General features: G+C 30.0%; 1 protein-coding gene across 1 annotated transcript in view; it reads right to left on the bottom strand.

The window, feature by feature from the left end:
- LOC106637205 (uncharacterized) overlaps positions 1–12904 on the bottom strand; it is a 494105-nt gene extending 481201 nt beyond the window's left edge. The window contains exon 1 of the mRNA XM_089595085.1: positions 12782–12904. Coding sequence (XP_089451211.1) covers positions 12782–12839 — 58 coding nt within the window. The 5' untranslated portion in view covers positions 12840–12904. The remainder of the gene's footprint in view (positions 1–12781) is intronic.
- Between the last annotated feature and the right edge of the window lie 11562 nt (positions 12905–24466).

The following is a 24466-nucleotide window of genomic DNA, read 5'->3' as shown; positions in this document are numbered from 1 at the left end:
ATTTATCAAAATATGATAAACAATTAAAAATCCCCGTTTCCAGGAAGTATTTATGCGAAATGATTTACTAGTTAATGAACCTTGTTATGGTGAAACTGCTATAGCTTATCTTGATGAGAAATTCGGTCCTGAAACACTTCAGGTGGCTTATCAAACGCAATTTTATTCTAAACTTAGAAGTTGCCAATATCAAGTGTAACCACATGAAATATCCAGATTATGATTCTCATAATTGACGTCATTTATGCTTACAATTTTTCTTAAAAATTATGTAAGGTAATATCATAGCACAAAATAATTTATCTGCTTTTGAATAGTCATGAAAGAAACATTAAAACTTAGTTAGTCTAAAACTTCTTCTGTAGTGGAAGCACAATATTTTTCACCTACCGAGTTATCATCAAAGTATAACTACGTTCTTGGCTTCCTCAAGTTCCTAATATTTAATTCGATTCCAAATATTGACGAAGGTGATAAAGAATTTAACATAACTGATCGAGTTGTCATTTTTCCAACAGGTAAATATGAAATTTAAGATATCGAGTCATTTTTAGAGGGCGTATTGCAGTCCAACGATATAAGTATTAATATCAAACCTAACAATAATACACTTCGTAGTGTCATCACTTGTAGTCATACAACCAAATTTAGACTGAAAGATTTTATAGGCCATTTTTTAGGTCTAACTAAACACGTTCTCAAAAAGAGCACAATCAACAGCTCAGATTTGCCTGTAGCTATTCTCAAAATGGTCGCGCTGAGAGTTAAGTATAATATCACTACTAGAGCCTATATAAATGAAGAAAAAATTCATACCTTTCACGAATTTTTTCTAGCTGTACCACCAGGTTATTAAGTCATCAGAGTATAATTACAAATTATCTTTTTGTCAATTATTAGACGTATTATCGACAACATTCTATGACGCATTGTCAATCAGAACGGTAATTAAGTCAATTTTTGTAGAGAAGTTATAACCGTGAGGTTCCATATAAAACCTACATCGTATTGAGAATTGTACACAATACTTAAAGCTATATAAGTAGTTGAAGATGTGCTACAGCAGTCAGTTGACATCAAATAATCAAACTGTCAACACTTTAGAAGCAAGTGATACGTCGAAGCATTCGGTTTCTAAAAAGTTCAGGATTAAAAATAGAAGGCCGTGGTGAAAACTTACTTGCATATTATTTTTTGCATAAGACTAGAAAAAAATTCTAAGCATTCAGTTTCCTGTTACCTTTAATAAATCCATAGCACACTACGAGATTCATGCTTATCAGCCATGTGCATACACAACTTACAGTAGTAGCGATAAAATCTGTTTATCAGCTTAACATCAGGACCTATGTCTGCTACTATAACACATTTATGAAAAATTAGTTAAACCAGATAAAAATACAGCAACTACGAATACTGAGCTGGTGACTTACGCTGTATTTTACTTGCTTAAAGAAATTAAGTATAAGATTAACGCTACTATGATAGATAAGTGTAAGAATATAAGTCTATTAACCCTGATGAAAAATTGGTTAAAATTCTGTCTAGATCAAGACGTATTGAGTCAGTATGCAGGTGAAAAGGGAACTCATGCTTTATGTCGAACAAAGGATAGCAACTTTAATGTCTTTAATTCCTTCACCGTGATTTAAGGTTTTGCTAAAAATTATCGAAGGATTGTGGTCCATAAAAACCATGAACTCATACTTACGAGATCAAGAAACGATTTAAATGCAGTTGTTCAAGATGCCAATACTGCTACAAATGCTAATAAGCAGCTCACTCAGAAAAAGATTAAAATAGTTACACTGAAGCTTGACTGGCTTATGCCTTATGTAGTGATGTCAGATTCTCAGAAAATTTGTCTGCTGAACTACTTAAAAAAAGACAAGTTGATATCTATGAGCTTTCGTACTTGGAACGTATCCTCTTGTCCACTACATCTAAGCATATCTAGACAGTCAAAACGTCCAACTAGCTGGGAAAGCTACGTTACGTTATACGTAAATTTTGAACAAGCCAAAAGAATTAGAGAGCTGCTAGTGCTGGTAAGTTCGATCACTGTAACATAAAAAATTGTAGACTTTATTTAAATTCACAATATTATAGTAATGGTGGTCTCAATCTTAATATGACGAACAATTAGTATGCCCTCCCGTATGATATGTATGATCATTTTTAGAATCAATATTATCGTACAAATCCAACAACTTTGCTAAACAGATATGATTTTATATATGTCGCACCTCTAATTGTGATTGATTTCTCCAAGCAAAATGAGTCATTGAAAAATGCTTCAGTAGATGTGCACTTGGGAGTTGAATCTTACGCTCATTTTTTCGCCAATATATTAGCCTACTGCCTAATTATACACGATGGTACTGTTTAGTACAGTCCAATGAGTGCAGATGTCAAAAAACTCATGTAAAGATATAAAAGCTCATGCATAGCTTCAGTAACATTATTTGTCGTTCGACCATCATGGAAAAAGGTTAGAAAATAGTATAATAAACGACGGCAAAAAGAATGAGCGAAATTCAAGAAGAGATACGCAGAGAAATGGGCGGGAAAAAATCAAACAAGAAAAGTGAAAAGTGGGAATTGTTTTAAATATTTATTTTGTAGACATGTCTTACAAGCTTACCGTTGGCCAGCTCACCAGTGACGTGAAGTATTAAATTCTTTCTACTAAGAATGAGAAGAACTTATTAGACAAGATCAGAGGGCAAAGAAAAAAAAAAATTTAATAGTACAAAGAGTGTGAAAAATTCATTGATTTGTATGTCATAGAAATTTATTTCCAAGACATGTCTTACAAGCCAATTATTAGCAAATTTACCAGCAACGTGGAGTTTAAGAATATTTTTACCCAGGATGAGAAGAAATCATGGGACAAGGTCAGAGCGCAGAGAAGAAAAAATACGATGGATAACACAAAGTGTGTGAAAAGTTCATTGATAAGTATGTCAAGTGGACTTCATAGAAGAAAAAAGAATCTGAAAGAAGTAAAAAAAACTTGTGATTCTTTATGAAAGAAGCTATCTAGAAATTAAATAGTGATAAAGTTATAAGCACCCAATAATAGATTGCATAGTAGATATGCAGGGATTTAAATCCCCTGTTGACTATCTAGTTCTCAAGAAGTAAGCTATATTACCGCTTCATTATGATGGTGAAATTATAGTTTTCCTCTTTAAGGAGCCGTTTTCATGGTAGTAACTCTCTGACAAATACAGAAAAAAAGACGTAGGGTAAGATAGCTGTTTTTATGGTATACCGTGGGAGTCAAGAAATTTCCCGTAGACCACTATAGAAAAAATTCTGCGGGAGCACTTACACAACGTTAGAAAAGTGCATGTGTTTAGATCATTGAGGAACTAATAGTTGGAGAGATTTAGATATAATGTTTCCAATATTACAGATTATGGCTATCCTCTGGCTGATAAAATAAATTTGGCAACTGTTTGCCATCATCATGGTAATAGAGCTTACAAGGCAAACTGTGACCATTATAACGTTAGACTACACAGAAAGTTTCGTCTTAATTCATCCAATTCCACGGAATAGGTGTAAACATTTTTTTTAATTATCCTATTATATATTTTTAAACTCTACAAACGCCATCTACCAGTCAATAGAGAAGCTAAAACATTTGGAATCGCTTCTTTTGGAGAGGTAAGTTTAGATGGTTGTTTCTCATGGATAAGAGAGTTTGGTTGGGGCTCTTATCAATCGTGCTGCTAAATTAACGTAAGATATTTCATTAGATTACCTCGTAAGCATAAACAGAGTCACTTTTGAGTTGTTTTTAAGTAATATCTGCTCTAGTATAGGTACCTTTAAACTCCTCTGTAGCGTAGCTAACCATTACCCTCAAGACTGAGGTTTAAATCCTTGTTAGGGCAAGGGCATTTTTATTTAAAAATTTATTTTTATACTTATCACAATGAACTAAAGATAAATAAAAAATGCACACCCATATAAAATTAAAGAAAAATTACATTCCGAAGTGCACGCTTATTCAAATGTGCCATTATGCATTTATCTTCCCAACGTATTATTATTAGTACAGCTACGTTACAACCCTCCGATAGTTTTTTTTTTTTTTTTTTTTTTTTTTAATAAATACCTACTTACATAGTGTATTATGTATTATATAATTTATGGTCACTCAGTGATATATCAACATGACTTTTATTTCTTGGATTTGTTATGTTTTTTCTATCTTCTTCAGCTTTCTCTTCTTCTACCACTCTATTTCGCTGTTTTTGATTTACTTTATAATGCCCCTACAATAATATGTCAGTGATATTAGGAAAAATGCATCGTTTATCATCACGAGTGCTAAGAGCAATTTTTTTTTGTTTTTTAGTATAAATCTTGTGCTGACGAGATCTAATATTAATTTGCTCTCAATTTATTTTTATCTTCTGATTGCGTAGGCAATCAATGTAATCATGAATACTAATAGTGGCTTTAATAACATTGGTCTTGACACCCTTTGCTTTTTTTATTATGTCTTGATTCTGAACAAGAATGCTGTACATCTTACCTTTAAGACCAACGAATTTCATGATGATATTACCATTACACTCATCCTTCATAAGTTTAACAATTTTCTTATTTTTAAGCGGCATTTTATACTTATTATCTTTGGGATAGTTAGATGTATCGAATTTGTGAATGTCAATTTTCATCATTTACTAAATATTGTGGTTTTTAATTTTATATATTAAACTGTCTGTATCAGTATACAACAGTTTGCAATCACTTTCTAGTTTGGAAATCATATAATCATAATGAAAGCGGTATACAAGCTTTTAGATAAGTCCAATACACTAATGCCAATACATGTGGGCTTTCTCATCATTACTTTCAATCATTGTAATTAATTTGCTACGAAATTTTCATCAAAAATATCACAGCTATGAAAGTTGGGCTTAGCAATATATGCACCGGCACCGTAATGCCCATCCCGGTGGTCTAAAAGCTTAACATTGATTCGCTGCTTTTTATTCTCCATTGTCTTTCTAAAAATAGCATTATTAAAAAGTTTGAAAAGCATTTTCTCAAACTCATTTTCAGCTTTTTTTCTTTTATCACTATTGAAATCTATGTACTCCTTCAGTCATTCACTTTGCCAAAACTTGAAAGCCTGATAAAATCTTGTTACTCTTAATCCATGATTTTTAACTTGCTTGAGAGCTTCATAATGAAGTACATACTTATATTTATTGTGTAATGTAGTCATTAATTTTTTCTGTTTTGAACTTGGAGTCGAAATGTGTTCAGAGCAGAATGGTAAGTCTTCATGAGAATCATGGAACATCTCTAAATATTTTTAATCTACTTCTAAAATATATCCATAGTCACTTTCATTGCTAATTTTATAAAAATCGTGAGATCGTTTGTCAACGTTTTCAACCCACTCAAATCCACCGTAAGAGAGTCGTTGAGTCATAGCCCAACCATATAAATTATTCACATCCAAATAGATTATATATTTTTTAACATCATTTCTTCTGTAATCATTCATTTAGTGGTTATTTGCTTCGGCATATCTGTTGCAGCACTGACTTATTCCTCCTCCCATACCTTTTTTAATGAACATAAACATATCAATGTCAGTAATGAGTTCTAGTGAAATCTGTAAAAAAGTTATGAATTAATTTTTTTAATGTTCTAGTGGAACTCTTTGTATATGTATATGTGAATATTTAAACTTACTTTGGTTTTTTTCAACATAGCATCCCAAGTGAAGCCTCGTGTTATGAAATAGTGAGCAGCGTCTAATTTGTATACCTCTAGACAATTACTTCTAAAGTATATAAAAACTTCTGCTAATAGAAGCACATCTGTCTTGAGGTTTACATCTGAATACTGTCCAAGATTTGCTACATTAAATATTTTCTATATAGTTTAAGCATATACATAATCCTCAGTACTTATATGCGCGTTATCTAATTTGCTATAAAAATCATTTTTGATGGAAGCTCAGTTTTTTGAAGTTTTTCAAATGATATTACAGAATCATATGAAAACACATCCTTTCTTTTGAGCAACTTGATTTGATTTTTAGTGTACGCATCATCTTGACCAAAAGTAGTCTCTAAAATATCATGCTGTTCCAAATAGGATGCCAACTTATCGAGCGATGACGGCAAAAATCGACAAGAGTCAATAAAACGTAAGTTGATTCTCATTCCCTCAATATATTTTGTGAAAGAAATATATACTTCTTTCATCTGAGGTATTACTTCTACTCTTCCAGGAAAACAAGTAACAAGTTCTTGTATGAATAAATGTTCATTATAGTGACTTAGGTTGTGGAAAACTATGGGTATTCTTCGCGAGTCTTGGTATTTGAGATAACATTCATTATGTGCAGAGCCTCGATATCTAAATTTGAAAAAAATTTTTAAATAAGTTTGAGCAGAAAACAATTTTAATAAGAGAAATGCAATTAAAAATATTTACTCTCCAGTAAAATGACAATGATCGTGAATTTTATCGTCATTTTTTATATACTTTTTACATAAATGACATTTGTCAGCGTTGAAAAAATCAAAGCCCTCTTCTTCAGTTGGTAATCTCATTGGTACTGGATCGTTATACGTACTTTGCAAATTTACGGCAACATCACGCAATTTTTTAACAAACTAGGTCGTTGGATTTTCACAGCTTTTAGTTTCTTTTATATAGAAAACTTATTGTGATTTAGTATCGTCAAAACTGCACTTAACATAGTATCCATTAGTTAATGCTTCATGGCGTTGTATTTCTCGATCGCTATTGTGTACAGGTTTTAAGAAACACTCAAAGTCTACATATATTATAAATAGCACTTAATTTTTTTTCTCATAATTTTCAAATTTTAAAATGATATTACTACATTTTGGTAAGCTTACCTTACATTTATTGACTCTAATGCACTCCACTGTGTGTATTATAAGTTTTTCATTAGTTTTGAAGAAATTCAGACAACGATCGCAAATGTGTATTTTACATTTACATTTAGTAAGAGAGCTTCTTAGAAGCTGAGGAAAATCTTTTACCCACACATAATGACAATGGCATCATCAATTTTTGTTGTATTTTCACAATTCAACAGTTGTTGATGTTCTACTTGCACTATTTTACAAATAATTACAAAATTTTCTATACAGTCAGCAATAGCAGAGTTATAAAAAAGTCGCTCCATGACGCTGACACCGATTGCTATCGTCCTCAAATGATTTCAACGGTGCTTTAACATATGCTTTAAGCTGCCTGATTACATGGATAAAACCGCTTCATACTGGTGGGGTGACAAAAAAATGAAATATACGTATAGAGTATAAAAAGTGATTGTAAGTAAGTATTAATGTTAGCTGATTGTTAGTTGTACTTGCTTGAAGATCGTTGAATATGTGATTGATATGCAAGGCTTTAAGACTATATTTAATGAATTTATTTTTGAAGAGGTAGCAATTCTACCTTTAGAGGAAGAAGATTCAATGCCAATAGTACTTCTTTTTCAAGCCCCCCCATTCCTGGAGCCACCTAAAGCCTGAAAATAAACGTGAAAATCTATAGTTAGAACGCAATTACCATGGTCTTCTTTGGGACTCTGGAGAAGTGCCCTATGAAGATTTAATAATCATTTTTCAGTCTATTATTAAAGAGCATGATGTAATTTATGTTAAAGAACTTGAAAACACGAAATGGCTTTGTCAAGTGCTCCTAAATAGGTATATAATTCATACAATCCAATGTAAAAATGTATAATAAATAAAACATAATAAATAAAAACTAAAGGAGTATTCTCTTCCTCTTAGATTCATTCACAACTTTAAAGAATGTTTGTCACTGAAACAATTAAACATGATTCATGTGACATGTACAAACCATACGTTTACATCAGCCTACTGTGCTGTGAAGAATGATTCAGCTATGAAAACAAGTATATTAAAAAAATAAGGCTTTACAGATAAGCTATTCTTGATATAAAGTAAATTTATAGAAATTTAAAATACAGTCAACAAATTTTGTTCATTACCTATGAAAAGTGACATTATTTTATGTGCATCAATAAAATGATCACAAAAAATTATTTATAATTGTTGATTTTTTTATCCCCATCCTCTTCAGCCGCTTTGCTCATCTTCTTTAGGTAAGATGCTGATTATTTTAGTACGAGTGTGTAATTTAAATATCATACATCAATATGTGTGCGTATGTAAGCTCATATACTTCGGCAGAGCTTTCCTCGTTTAACAAGATCTATCACTTGTTCTTTCGCAGATGGATACACTTTATTCATACTTATACCTTGGCAATTAAGCCACTGTAACGGGTAACTTTTATTTATACAACACATTGACTTAGCTCTTATCGGTTTATCAGTCCCATCTAATCCAACTGAATGAGAGACTCCACCCTCTAAATAGGCAAGCGCATAATACGAGATGAACATCTTATATGTACACTAAAAAGTAAATATTTTTTACATATCAAAACACGTACCCATTTTTTATTAGCATAGGCATCTTTAAGAATGAATTTTGCACAATGTTTTTGCTCTCTTATTATTGACGCATATGAAATATCACTTTATATTGTAATTCAATAAGCAGGTCAACTATAGATAAGGGTTCAAAAATATACATGCACGTATTTGTTGATATGCACTAATAGAATATACAACTCTCTAGTAGCTTAAATTTTTTTATAACAAAAATATCTGCTGGAAAAGGTTGCAGTTAATGAGGTGCTTTCGAGCCAGAAAGCAGTCGCTTCTAGCGATACTTCTACACCCTTAATCGCGAGTGTGACTTTACCAATAGTAAGTCCTGGATTTTATCTATCGTTAAGGTCGAGACGTTGCTAACGATTTCCTTTTTACACGATTTCAAGCGTGTTAGAGAAAACGTGGTCATAGAAATTTTATTGTGTAAAAATCATTATAGATTTTTTTAATTGTGGGTCATTTCAGTCGAACATTTGAATCGTGTATTACCAGAACTTATAACTGACAGAAACGTATGGAGACTTTATAACGTGTATTTTAAAGCTAAAAATAACGCAAGTCCGTTACACATGACTTTATACTTTTAAAAAAACATTTACACTGTTTGGCGCTGCTGTGTACTTTCAAAATGTAGCGTGGAGGACAGAAGAAGATTTATCATCTGAAAGGTGAGTTGTTCACTCCTATTAAATTTTTAAAAATAAATGTAATTTTTTTTTTTTTTTTTTTTTTTTTTTTTTTTTTTTTTTTTTTTTTTTTTTTTTTTTTTACAGCAGTGGTATTAGCAGCAATCTCAGAAAATGTATTCTCTACGTCATTATTTTAATTTATTTCTGATAAACATCATGCAATATTGCAACAAGATTTTGGATAAATATTTAATGTATGGCGATGTTACAATCTACGATTTACGCAAGCATATGTCACCTCAAGAAAGAGAAAATAAAGAGCGTTGGAATAGATACATCGTAAAAAATCTCAAGTTCAAGGAATTATACTTGTGTGAGGCTCGTGTGATATCCCCTTATCCGGGTAAGTAGTGCAACAACTTAAGATATCACCAGACATCATTGTATAGTGAACACGAGATTAAAAAAAAATCATTGTGTGCTGCTTACCACCTGATGGGTAAAGCCTAAGCAACAGATGGTTTTACACAGGCTTATGAAGGTCTTGTGACATTTTTAGAACTACTGTTGCGGAGAAAGTATTTATTTGTGTATAATTTAAACGACAAAGAACATAAGAAATGGGAGCGTGAATTGGAATTTATCAGTTGCCACTATTATCTTCAGAATGGGGTGATAAAAGAGATAGATTGTGACAAAGATGAGTGAAAGGAGATGTGTCACCTGGTGCGGGAATTTTTCACCTCAGATGGTGAATTAATAATGTATAAAAGAGTATTCCAATAAGTGTGTGTCTTCTTTAAAACATACGTAACAAGTTTTGTTTGCGCGCTCATATGTAAGCTTATTTCTAAGATGCGCGTTTTTATACTATATAAGAGTGTTCAAATAAGTGTGTGTTCTTAAAAACATAAGTATCAAGCTTTGTTTGCGCGCTATTGTGTAAGCTTATTTCTAAGATGTGTGTTTTTATACAATATATGAATTAAAAAATATATTTTTTGTGTTTATTTGATAGCCCATAACTCTATGCGCCTGCTCTCGAGAAAAAAATAGCACGCAAGTGGGCAAGCGTTGAGCGATTGGGAGAATATAGGTATGATCACTTGAAAAATATAAGCATGGGCGCACGCACTTACACATGCGCGTACGCGTATATGCATTTTCATGAATGCGCGTATAGGTGAGTGGTCAAATCGGGGGCCTCCTTGCAAGTACAACACATGGGATCATCCTCTACCTCAGAGCGGGAGCAGATACCATCCAACATCAGCACTTATACATGCGCGTACACGAATGTGCATTTTTATGCGTGTAAGTAAATGGTTCCATCCCAAAGCGAGTCTAGAAAACAGTTCAACACTGGAAAGAGGAGCGTGCGTAAGCTCACGTGATATAGCTCGGCTGATCCGCTCTTGCGGCACTCCTCCTCCACCTGCGGAGCCCCGTACCCTCGCGCTACAGCTATCCTCCTTGCTGAGCCAGACCCCTTACGCTACAGCTCCCCCCTGGGGGAAAGGTGAGCCAGAACCCTCCCAGCTTACCTGCTAAGGGTCTTGTATCTCATAGGTGCTATATTAAGACTAATAATAATTATTGGTTGGACGCAAAAATCTATAAGAAGGGTACATGCATTGTTGGTAACTAGGGCATACTATACGATATCTGCAGCCACAATAATTATAATCATGAGAACGCAGTTCTGGAGTACATAAAAAATAATGGTCATGGGGAAAGTTGAGTGGATATTCGTGGTCTTATAAAAAAAAATTAGAAGTCTCATACTACTGCTGCTTCTGCGGTGTGTGTGAACTCGATTTTCCTCCCTCCACAAAAAAACTTCTACCACTAGTACTATTTCTATTACTTGTACTCCATTTACTTTTGATACTTCATCAATAATTACTTCTACATCAATTATTTCTACTTAGGAATTGAGTTTTAATAATACATATCTATTCTTAAGATAAACTGCAACAACTTTTTTTCTTTTGATTGTATGTTTCTAATAAAAAATTAATCAAACAGATTTATGCTTCTGACCTTCCTTTAATATATGCTTGTCAATAGTAGAAATGTTATTTCAAGTATAAGGAAATTTTTTTTATTTTTCAATTCCACACTGAAACTTAACAATTAGAACACATGATTTCTTTAAATGAAAAAAACCTTAAATATCATCTATTAATTTGATGTATGAGAGCTTAGTATTTTCTAATTGAATGTCAAGTCCATTGTGTCTTATAAAAGTGGAGAAAATATAGTGATCATTTTTTTCACTACATCTCATCAATGTTGTTGCAGTATTCTGTTAATACAAAATCAGCTGTTCAAGAAAAAAGTGCTTGTTCTGGCACTGACGAGATATTCACTAATTTTTTCGAGAGTCTCAGTCAAATTTACCTATTTTAGGTGTAAGATTTAATATATTTGAGTATTCCCACTTACATGGACCTATTAACGATTTTATGTATTAAAATAAGTAATGTTTCAGTATGGTATATCCTAAGTAGGGTTTATAAGTGTGTCTGCAATAAAATTTCCATTTTAAAATAAGAGTAATTTTGATACATTCCTGGTTTATAACACATTTTAAAAACTAGAACTCCTTCTAGGAAAATGGCAGGCCAATGAGAATGGTGCTAAACGGTGTTGTTTGTGATAATTATGACGGTAATAGTTAGTTAGCATTTCCTTTTCTTTGCATACACAATTTTCATTTTAATAGATGCATAACAAGTATAACACCACTAACCAAATTATATTTACAGAAACTTATTATTATAGTTATTATTGATTAAAAAATAAAAAAAGCAAAAATCTTTTGAAATCTGCAAGTTTTTTATCTCGCTAATGTTACTACTATATCTTTAGGAGGCAAACTATTATAGTTTAATTGGGTACCAATTATTTGTTGCTATAGTTACCAAAAGTAATACTTTTGTTTGATCATATCTAAAGTTAATCTAGAGAGTTAAAATCATATTATGACAGCGATCACAGTTAAAAAATGTGATAATTTTTATTTATAAGATCATTAAATACACAATTTATAAAAATGTTTATTCTGTTTGATAATCATACTTCTTTGTAATATTCAGATTTGTCGTTAAACTTATAATAAGCATAACTTCTTTAACAATAATAGAATCAGTAATTTATATTCACACATGTATATAGTGTATGTGTGTGTTATTGTAAAATGAGTACAAGTTAGTATAGCAAGATTTTCTAATAAAAGTGTGAGATAACTAAGCTTAAAAAAATGTTGCATGGTCTGTAGTAGCGTAATTATTATTACTTTTCACAAAACGCAGATTATCAGTAGGATATTTGATGTATATGTATAACTAATTAATAAACAATTGATTTTTGTAAATTGTAAAGCACAGTATACTGCACAATTATACTTTAGCTAGTAGTAAATACTTTTTCTACATGTTATTGTATTCAGTATCGAATGTAAATAAGTCAATACAAATGATTTTATATTGTGTTTATTTACTAATTTTTTCAAAAACCTCATGTTGCACTTTTATAAACATAAATTAATCTGAAAATACGTACAATATGACTGTTTATGGCCAAGTATATATAAAAATAGTGTCAATTAGTCGTAATTATATTTTTTTCTCAAACTTACTGTGATACAAGTATATGCAAACTATTATTGCTATCTTCATTGATTCATTTATTAACATCTGCTTTGCACTATGTTATAAAAAACTGAAAACATACATTAATAGGTACTCAAAATTATCAATATCTTAGGAAACTCTTTTACTTATAAAAGTATTACGGTATTGTAGATTGCCAAAAGTCAATGGACTTACTCACACTGCGCAGAATCACACATTTTTGAGAAAGTTTAGTTCAAGTGTTTAAAGAAAAATTGAAACTCATTCAAAAAGTTTAAAACTACATGTTTGCATTTAATCGTAACCCATCTTTCCTTAAAAAACTTGAAATAAATTAAAAACTGTGAACATAATAAATTATTTAAGAGATTTTTGAACGAATTAAGAAGTATATTATTATGTTTGTGTTTATAAATAATTTCACCGAGAACATGCAATATATTTTGACAAAATGTTTAAATCAAAACGGCAATGTTATTACAATCGATAAAATTAAAAATTTACCATTGTCCATGATTTTTGGACACCCTTATTTTGGTAGTAACCATGCAAATGAATTACTTTAGATCGGTGCAAAGACAAATGTATTAATAAATAACCTGATCTTACTACCTATATTAATTTTACTCGGCGACCACTAACAAAACTGTAAATGTGGAGTGTTTCATGCCCTTTCCATTCATAAATGTAACTTTTTTTTAGTTATGAGTAGAGGGCGGAATTAAGTGTAATAATTAAATAAAAATACATAAATTTTCTGGCACTGTAAACAGGTTTAACAAAACCAGTCGTAAAAAAAAAGATTGACAAAGACATGAAAAATAAGAATACACATAGTGTCTGTCATTCTGATTAGCTTGGGACAGCAGAGAATGCGTAACAGAAAATTAAATTACAACGGAGAATAATTGTCAAAGAAGATGTATATAATACCATATATTGTCTGAAAATGTATATTTTTTATCCTTCAGAAATTTTGCAACCTATTGGTCAAGTCCCGTTAAGTTTAGTCTTGTTCATTTTACTTTTTTTTCGTTATCTTAGATGTGTCGACTTGCGTAGAAGGCGTTATAACATTTTGTAGTAAATTCTTGTAACAAGGGAACCCTATCATTGATGTACAAGAAAAACCAATAAAATAATATTTCATCACATAAAAACTTCTATTTCACTTAATTTCATAAAAAATGCCAGAAATAATTTTTATCATCACTGATCAGGCTTTGGAAAAAAATAAATTTCTGGAGAAAAACAATTTCAAATATATATCAGTTCTCAGAAGGTAAACTAAATTTTGTAAAAACAATTACACATTTTTAAAAGGTAAACTGAATTCTTAAAAATAATTATTATGTATGCATTTAATTATTTATTGTATCATTACAGGAAGTAGTAAATTATTTCTAAATCACTTATTACTTATTTTATGTGTAAAGAAGATTTAGAATCTTCAGCCTCTATAATTCAGCAAAAAAAACTATGTAAGGGAGACTTGTTATAAGAAACAGATTTATAACATGTTCATATGTTTTCTTACATAATTGAATGACGAACCTAATTAGTAAAAAGAAAAAAATTGTATTGCTCTATGCGTAATGAGGTACTCAGGTACTCAGGTTAAACAATACTATCCTTTGTAAAGAATTAACAAATATACTATCAATAGAGTTCTTCACTTGGAGATTGTTAAAGATTTCTAATTAATGCGTTATAAGTAAATTATTTTTTACTCATTATTACAACTTTCTTAAGTTTCACAGTTACTTTATTAATAAAACAAGCTTTCATTATTATTAAAGTAACATTTGAGCTGCAGAATGATTGGTAACATAAATATTGAGCAGTATCATCAAAAAGATATAACCAAAAGTTTTTTAAATAATTTACTAATTAACTGTAAGATAATTTTCAGAAAGGTAATTATAAAGTTTGTTATTAATCTGAGAAATTTTTCACAACGAGCAAGCCAAACATTATGCCATCATAGCTTTTATCAAGAAATACAGGGTGTGGATTTATTACCTCGTCTGTTTGAATCACTAATTGTAAAATCTTTGTATATTTAAAAACTTTTTATCTTCAAAGTCTTGTATGGAATATTACTATAGTAATACTCATAAGTAATAACTTTGTCGTCAAGGAAAACACCATCATAACAGCTTAAAGAGAAGACAGAACGTATGTCAAGGATGTTAAGAAGTTGATAAAAGAAGTTTTTATGTGAAATTTGAGTGAGAATGTTGAGCTCAGAGCTACGAAAAAAAATTGGATACAGATTAATACTTAACTAAAAACGATTAAATACTTAGATGTAAAAAGCAAAAGAAATAGAAAACTCGTTTAACTACTCGATAAATCTCTTGTTGTAAAAATAATGTGATATGAATATGATTCTTTATTATAAGGAGATATATTTTTGTTAAGAAAGAAAAAGTTTCTTCTTGAAAAGTTTATAGGTTTCTTACTATTAGATCGGATTAAAGTTTAAAAAACTTCTAGAAGATGTGCTTTTACATTTTTTATTTAAATGTTAGTAGAAATACCCAAAACTTTCTTCGTTTCAGGCAAAAAATCTCTTGAAACAAAATATAAAGCCTAGTGTCTATCATTTCTATAATTGCCATTCCAAACAGTTCAATAAGTTGTTGTCGTTAATCAAGGTACTGTCCTAATGTACAGCACAACACAAAATAGCATAAAAAAAGGTAGCATAAATATTCACTATTATAAAGAGCTAATTAAGATAACTGTTAAAATTTTTGAAGCTTAAGTAAATTGTAGGATTACTGTAACATTGAAAAGAGCTGTTATCTCTTGACAAAAACAAGTAATAAAGTCCTTTCTTGGATAAAGTTAGTATCGAATGAATTATAGAAAAGAAGAAACGTAAAATTAAGTTGGGTGTTATTCTATTATAGCAAACCAATAACATTACCTTGTTTAAATCAGGTTTAGTATATTAGTTAACATATATAACATAATTTATTAATAAAGGTAGACAATAGATACTTTGTTTACCAATCATTTAACAAATATATTGATATCAAATTACTTTTCACTCTCAGAGAGCGGTGTGTACAGAAAATAGCAAATTTTTGATTGTGTGAAAAAACTTGTAGTAACAGTAGCTGCTTCGAATGTCTTGACAACACAAATCATGTAAATGACTAAATTAGAAAAAAAGCAATCACTTTTCTACTAAATTTCATAACGTTTTAATAACCCATATAGTACCTGTAGTAGTATACTGATTGTATTTTTTTTTTTTTTCAGTGTAAATATCAAACATATCAATAGCAGATATGCAGCGTTATCTTAGTTACAAGTGGTAAAGACGTCACAATTAAAAAAAAATTAAATATAAGTAGTAAATAGAATAACAACTGGTAGAGTTATTTTATAAGCACAGAATATGTTAAAGGTTAATCAAGGAGCAAGAATAATAACTCCAAAAAGATTAGTGATATGTTAAACAATATATTGTTGGTCTTAAAATAATAGATCATGCAATAGTGAAACTTGTCAAAAGCAACGTATTTACTGATAACTTCGAAAAAAAACATAAATTTCTACAAAAAAAAAAAGCAGCCTACTTATAAGAGTATATAACATTGAATTACTTGGAATGAAAGTACTCAGCTGTATAGTTATTAAATAGTCTGGATTGAAAAATCAAAATTTAAGTAAAACGCTAACAATTGAGTAAGCACGCATAGAATATATATGTATATAAACGTAACAAAGAAGAAAGTGTTCGTAGGCTAAATCAAGTTACTAAAAAGGACATAAAAAATGTTGACTCTAACACCATTATTGATCTAGACAATAAGAGTGTGGGTGGAGAATAATCAAGTTTGACAAGAAATAGTACTTTAACCTCCAAAATCATCAAATAGCTTTGAATCTTCAGCTGCTTCTAACGCTGTAGTGGCTGCAGTCAGATTACTTTAAAATACATATTTTTTAATGAAGGTTCTTAGATTAAACCACATAAATCTGTAAGTGTGGCCTGGTCACCTACAATTTAGCAGCCCAACTTTCCAATTTTTCCGGCTGCAGGAACAGCTGCTCAGTATTTTTATAGCTTCCCAACCTACTATGTCAATATTGCCTTTGTTGTAATAATAAGTATAAGTGCAAGTATTATTCGTGTTTGTCTGTGGCTAGATTACTACTTAGCAAGCCACACTGATGAGTTCCAGCTGGCAATCGAGGTTCAAACGATTCCCCTTCTTTTTCCTGCTATCTGTGTTTTTATTTTTTTTTTTTTGTGTACACTTTGTGCTGTATAATAAAGTCACCAAATGTGAATTTTAACAGCAGAATAAACTTGCTTGGCATAGAGAAATTGCATATGCAAATATAGGTGAATTACGATTTGCCTACTCACACACGCAAGCAAAAAAAATTCTGCTCATGCTATCAAGTATTGTACTTCGATTGATGTTAATTCTATGAATAGATGAGCAAGTCATTTAGTTTCAAATGTACATCAGCTCAGAATGTGTAGAATATAACATGAAATCAACAATGTACGTTACTTAGTAATTTTTTTAAATAAATTTATAACTTACAGAATAGCACTTTATATTAACAGTGCAACACTTTCTTGTTTCTATATTTTCATAGTAATGTTTCATTTGGCCTCTTTATACACTTCATTAACATCACGTCAATATAATAATTTTTCATCATTATTTAAAAGTAGGTTAACAGAAAGCCAGTATAGTTGCATCCTAATGTAACGACACAGTTAACTACACAGAACAAGATCAAACTTTAATTGTTAAGGAGTAAGATTAAAGATTCGTAACCATACTATAAATAAGATTCCAGAACCATTCAAGGAACGTACAGCCCATTTCCCGGAATCCTTATGATTCTAATCTAATTCTGAGTAATGCAAATAATAATAAAATTCCGATTTGCACTTAAATTTCTCTCACTGCTCTATTTTTTAATCTTATAATGCTTATTCTCTATCAAAAATCTTATCATTAAAAGGTGATATGGTTGAAAAATGGGCTTAAACAATTCAGTAAAACTTAAATGTGCCTTGGTGTCAAAGTTTTAAATACTAGTTTTAATGGCCCAGCAATGTGTACTCTCTGTAAGGTAAAGTTAACCATGGATCTGATAAAACGTCAAAAAAAATTTGTTATTCTTTTCCTAGCATGAACCCAGTATTGCAAGTTTAAATGACGATTCAAACAGAAGTAATTTTATAAGTACACTGTTAAAAAATCCACTGGGTATTTCATGAAAATGTTAGTGAAGCATATTACAAGAATGACATTGAATTTTCAAATGCATTTTTAAATCACTTATCTATACTTTTTTGAAATTTCAGATTGCTTTGTTATTCATGTAAAGAAAGTATAATAAATGTTCAAGTTTATTCTTAATTTACGATTCAATATCATACTTAATTTTAAAAACGGGTTTTAAAATCTTATTTAGTACGTATTGAATTTTAAAATGCGCTTTGAATTGACATTGAAACATTTTACTGAATTTTCAAGTTTGTCTACAACTTACATTCATAAAACTTATTGAATATCCTAGGTCAGTTTATTACTAAAAGTTTCAATATTTTATTGAATTTTCAAATGTATAATCTTATCATATTCTATAAATAACTAATGAATTTTTAAAATCGGCTAATAAAATTCCAATAACAACCATGAAATTTTCAAATACATTTTATAATCATCTTCAAAACATAACCACTGGGTTTTCAAGAACATATAATGAAATTTAATAAATAATCATTGAATTAACAAACACATCTAATTATATTCAATAAATAGTAATTGAATTTTCAAAAACGGCTAATGGAATTTCAAAAATTACCATTGAATTTTCAAACACACTTTCTTATCATATTCAATGCATAACCATTGAATTTTCAAAGACATTTCTTAGTCATATTAAATATTTACTAAATTTTAAAATGCAATCTTTAACGTTATATTATACCTCGATATGTAACATTAAAATTTGCATTCAATGTGTACTTCAAATCTATGATGAATTTTCAAATTTTTTTTATTTATGTTTAAATAGTTCATTTTATTTTATAGAATGTCTTTGTTAATTTATATTTAACACGTTATAAAATCGGCATATTATTTTTATAAATTGCATTAACAGGGTTAAATTAATACTTAAATTCGAAAACTGTTTGAGTCCTCAAAGTCGTTAATTAACTTTTTTTACAAGAATTATTTTACCACCTTTGGTATTTTTAACAAATTTCTAACATTAAAAAAAATGGAATTTTTATCTATTGCGTAAGCTAAGTTTTAGATTTTGTCTGCCACTTTTTCTTATTTTGGTATAACCTAAGGAAATAGCGTTGACGAGCAGATTATTTTTATCCATGCCTAAATTACGATGTGATCTTTGGAAACTTGATGAACGTTTCCCAAAATAATTGTAAAAACTGGGATTTTGGTAATTAATGATTAAAAAAAACTGCGGCCAAGTAAGCGAATTATACCAAATTACAATTTAAAAAAAATTACAATTACCCTTTGACTGCTTCAACAATTTACGAAATCACAATTTTTTAACGTATGTGTTACATGAGAAAAGCTGAATATCATAATATATAGATCTAAATGTCGTAATACATTTTCAATCTTTACTTAAATTTACAATTATACATTATTACAATTAATATTTTAAAATACCTTTAATTGCTATAAATTGATTATTTCAACAAAGGTTTGTATATTAGTACTTAAATGAGTGCACAATATTTTTTTTTACCATTACTTTCGCAAATACTTTTTTTATTCCCAACTTTTTCATCATGACATCATATAAAATTATTTTTTAAGTTATTAACAAAACGTTTACAATAGAGTGTACTAAAAATTGGTTTTCATTTTCATAACACAGTCGACAATAAATTGTAATTTCTCTCTGCATATTTCTAAAATTTTTTTTTTCATTGAATATATTATCATTATAACTTAAGTAACTATTTTTTTTAAATCTGAGAATAATTTTGAATATGAATTATGTGATTATGAAATCATTGCTGAATACTTCCAATTTTCGTGCTAACTTGAAAACTCCTGAATCAAACGATTTAGATTTGCGTTTGCCCTGCTTTTCTTTCTTTGAACCAGATGTTGGGTTAATTTTCAAGAATAATCTGTAATCAAAACGTTTAAAAAGTACTTTTAGAAATCATTCAAGAATTATCTTATTTTATTTAAAATCAATAATACGGCAAATTGCGTTTATTGAATAAGTTATTTATATGATTCACACTAATATATGATTCTAAAGTTCAAGTATACTTGCAGTTTGAACATAAAGTTATATTTATAATTTCTTAATTTTTGGTACGATGAAAAAATGATTTAACTTATACCTTTGAATAAATTCAAGAGTTGAATGAATTTCTTCTGGATAATTGTACCCAAAAACATAATAGCAAAGAAACGTAACAAGAATACCTTGCAAAATATTTTGACATGGTATTGAAATTGTACGTTCTAAAACAACATTGCATATGGCATTTGAATCATAAATATCCTCTCCTAAAATTAAAAAAAAAAAAGCTTCAATTTAAAATTTTGGCATTGATAATAAATTTATTATTTATTCGTACCTCGAATGACAAGAATAGGGTGTGCAAGCTTGATTAATTCCTTCTCTATAATATCATCATCTTGACGTCTCTCTAAATAAAAAGAAGAAATTAGTGAAAACAAATTTAAAAAATTAACTATTTACAAATTTTACGGTACTTACAGGTAGGCTTACAATCATGAAATCCATTCTATTCTTGAAATAGGACATCAGCAACGGAAATATTAGAACTATCTTCGGTATTTTATTTTCATTAATAATGCATGCATCTTTAGCTTTTCGAATCATGTCGGACATGTCATTATTGCCTTTTCTATTGTCAGGAACAGTAAAAAATCGTCGGATTGTTTTAGCTTTAGAGTTACAGCTTTCATTCCACGTTTTGGATACGTCAGAATCTAATAATTGTGAAGCATGTTCAATTAAAAAGAAACAGTCTTGCAAATAAGGCCAATCAGAAAACACTTTGTGTAAATCTCTGTTGACTTTATTTAACACTTGTCTTTGTGTTGGAAACGTGATTTTCATAAGTGCAGAGATTTCTTCTTTATTTTGCTGACTTTTGGTATAATCGCCTAGTAATTGTAAACGTTTTGATTCTTGAGATGATTCAGACTCACTGTCTGGCAGTAGCGGAGCAAAATTAACACATCCATACTCATCCTGATTAATTTTTCTCTGCTTCTCTTTTGATCGCTCGCGTTGGTCCTCATCATCAGAATCATCCGACAAAGCGACCCTTTTAGTCTTAGCCACAGTACTTTTGTACTGTATACAATTATAGATGGATGTTCTTAGACACTCAAAGCCATTTCCAATAATTTGTTCACCAATTTTTTCAATAAATGTTTCTGGATATGATTGACACATTATTGCAGCTATTTTTGATGCAGTCCCATATTTTTTATCGTTCAATTCCTCAATCATGTGCTCAGCAATTATTCTTGTCACGGCATGTTTATCTGGAGGACTCAATGGTTTTTTGTTGATAAAAAAAGCCATTATTCTTTGCGGAATTTTGGTCCATAAAATGTTCATGCGTAAATCACCTACGAAATAAAATAAAGAAAAATAAGCTTCTGGGATTAATTAGTCATAAAATGAAAAGTAAAATTTTTTACCCTGCATTTCTGTAGCACTTTGGGAATTTGATTTCTCTTGGTCACCGCCACTCACTGCATTTTGTTTGTTTGTTTCTCTGGTCCTATTCAAGTTCAATCCTTCGGGTATCACACACAATGTCATAGGAGGTAATTTCTGAGTTAATTTTTCTTCAGCATATGCAATTAAAATATCATCATCGTCGATTTCAACGTTCTCGTCTCTGACGATTACCTAGTAACATAATAATTGTGTATATGTATTTATATATGTATTAAAAATTTACGTAGGACAACCAGTTGTACAACAAAAAGTTAGTTATTTGTCTCAATTTATAGAAAGTATTAACAAACATAAATATCCTTAACAATGGTCGTGGTGCGTTAAAAATTAACAAAAATTAATAAAAAAATTTGTAATTACAAAACTGAAAGTTAAGGAAAATCAATAGCACTAAACTTAGGTGGCATTTAAAAATAAGCAATACACACATTGTAATATGGTTAAAGCTCAAAATTCAACTTTTTATACAAAAAAACAATGATTATCAAGGTTTATTTTTGGTGGAGTCATGAAGATAACCATACCAATGTTTTAAAAATATAAATTATAGTTAAAGTGTAAAAAGAAAACATAATCATATGAGTAGCATTATTTTTATATATATGCTTATGTTCAATATTTCATGCTATGTATTGCGTCGGAAAATTAATATTTAATTGCGCATATACATGAAATAGGTTGCTCAAACGTTACACATACGTAACTTTAAAAATGAAACATATAATCCAGCCTACTTTGTCTATGTATTAGTCTTGTACATAACTATACAATTAAAGTTACATATGACATCGGAAAGTCTTCATTTAAGGGTAACTGAAGTAATGAGTCTCTTTTAAACGAAAAAAAAAAAAAGGAAAAATAAGTGCAGGATCATTGTGTATTGAGTTCATGACAATTTTGATTATGATTTGAAATTTAAGATGGCTCATAAGTTATATGCCACCACGTTATGCAAGGGACCTTAGTGTTCACGCTATTTAGTACTGCGTATCATAAGTTGGAAGAATAAAAATTCAAAAAAGCGCAAAGATAAATACTGGTACAGCATACGTTTTAAAATAATTATTTTATAGTTTTCAGCCAAATCGGTATCATTATTGCCTGAATTGGAACCTATCTTAATATTTACCTGGATTGCTACCTTTTATAGAGTTCGGTTTAATTCATATCTTTCTAAACGCTTTTTCGAATTCGCATCTTTCTTAGTACTTCATTACATTGGTACCTTTGTTCACACAACCGATAATTCAGGAAGTTACATTTTAGATAGAATATCAAATAGTACAGTATATAATGTAAACAATACAATTATTGAAATAAAGTTCAAACCAAAACTTTTTTACTACTGCTCTTACAAGCTCAATACTAATTAGTACGGTGTTGATGTAATGTTTGAGTAGCTTATACTAGTCGAGAATAACACATAATAACACATTGATAAAATATACGTTTGAGCATTTTTTTGAATAAAAGATCAAGGATTTCATTAAACAATAAAAAAGTATCAAAGCAAGCAGTTGGTTTTGTCATTAAGGAGGCTTGGGCGTTTGGTGTCGTATCTATTGAGGGGCCCTGTGGGGTACTTGTCATACAAATGATTCTTTGTAATATTTTTTTTATAATTATTTTGATTATACACATGTGTGAACAAAATAGCAATAATACGCGGAAAAGTCATTGGGAAAATCTATATTAAGAAATTTATTAGTTTTCCCGAGGTACCTTGTGTAAAGATGACGGCCCTGCCACGATAAAGCTGACAACACTGTACTCTCTTGCTCTCATCTGCTATTATATACCTATACTTGTATTAGACTTAAGTTTTCATGCTTGTATGTTTATGAATGTACAGCGCATGCGCACTTACAGTACCTGAACAAAACAATTCTCATGTTCGATGTTTTCCTCGCTATTTTCTCAAAATTTTACGTGTTGATCCTATTCTTTTTTTTAAATAATAGATTCTTTATACTTTCAAGTACATGTACCAATTTAATGTGTGGGCCCACAGCTTTTTATTGCGGTACGGTGGTCTATTGAATTTCGGGTTCCGTAAGGTTGCGTGTTAAAATGACGAATTTTCACAAGCGATTTTCTCGAAAATAAATGTGTTGACCTACCTATTTTGTTTTCCTTAAAAAATCTAGCAAACTTTATCTATATAATCTCTGAATTTCAGACCTAGCCAGCATTTACTTCAAAATCGCTTAAGCCTCCTTAAATTACTGACACACGATCACGCGTGCACACACACACACATACACACACCTATATATATAATTTATACCACCACAACTAATTATAGCGGACGCCACCGCAAGAGATTGAAAAAGAAAATAATCACTTTTGTTATCAAGTTTTCTTAAAAAATCAAATTTTAAATGATGTATGTCAATACGTACGAGCCACCTTAAACAAAGACATAATATGTTGTCGATAAGACTATTTACCTTGTATTTTCCTTCTGGCAATGCGAATTTTGATTTGGCATTTTCGATGACTTCTTGTAAAGTCTGACAACTCATCAGCTTAATTGCACATCCTTCATCCTCAAGGGTTACTTTGAAGAGAGGCATAGTAAAATCTAAGAAACCGACAGATTTAAGTAAAAGCAATCATATAATACGGTACTGTAAAAAAATGTTGAAAAATATATTTGCTTGTACCTTTTTAAAAGAATATTTCAGAAAAAATGGAGTTAATGCAATCAGCGAAATTTATAATCTATATAATTTGACGTTCCTTCGTTATTCCTGTGTGTCGCATACTCATTAAGTAACAATTCACACGATAACTTTAGTTAAAAAATGTACACTTCGCAATACAGACTTTACTATGTAAAAATAAATTACTTATATCTATTTACAGTTTTTCTTTATTAATACTTGAGTAATATTAATTAGCTCTATAATGTGGTA

Source organism: Copidosoma floridanum, unplaced genomic scaffold (assembly GCF_036245765.1).
Source record: "Copidosoma floridanum isolate Cflo_tuat_1 unplaced genomic scaffold, Cflo_Japanese_pri ptg000024l, whole genome shotgun sequence".
In the NCBI taxonomy this organism is placed as follows: domain Eukaryota; kingdom Metazoa; phylum Arthropoda; class Insecta; order Hymenoptera; family Encyrtidae; genus Copidosoma; species Copidosoma floridanum.
This window is presented reverse-complemented; position numbering and strand designations above follow the sequence as displayed.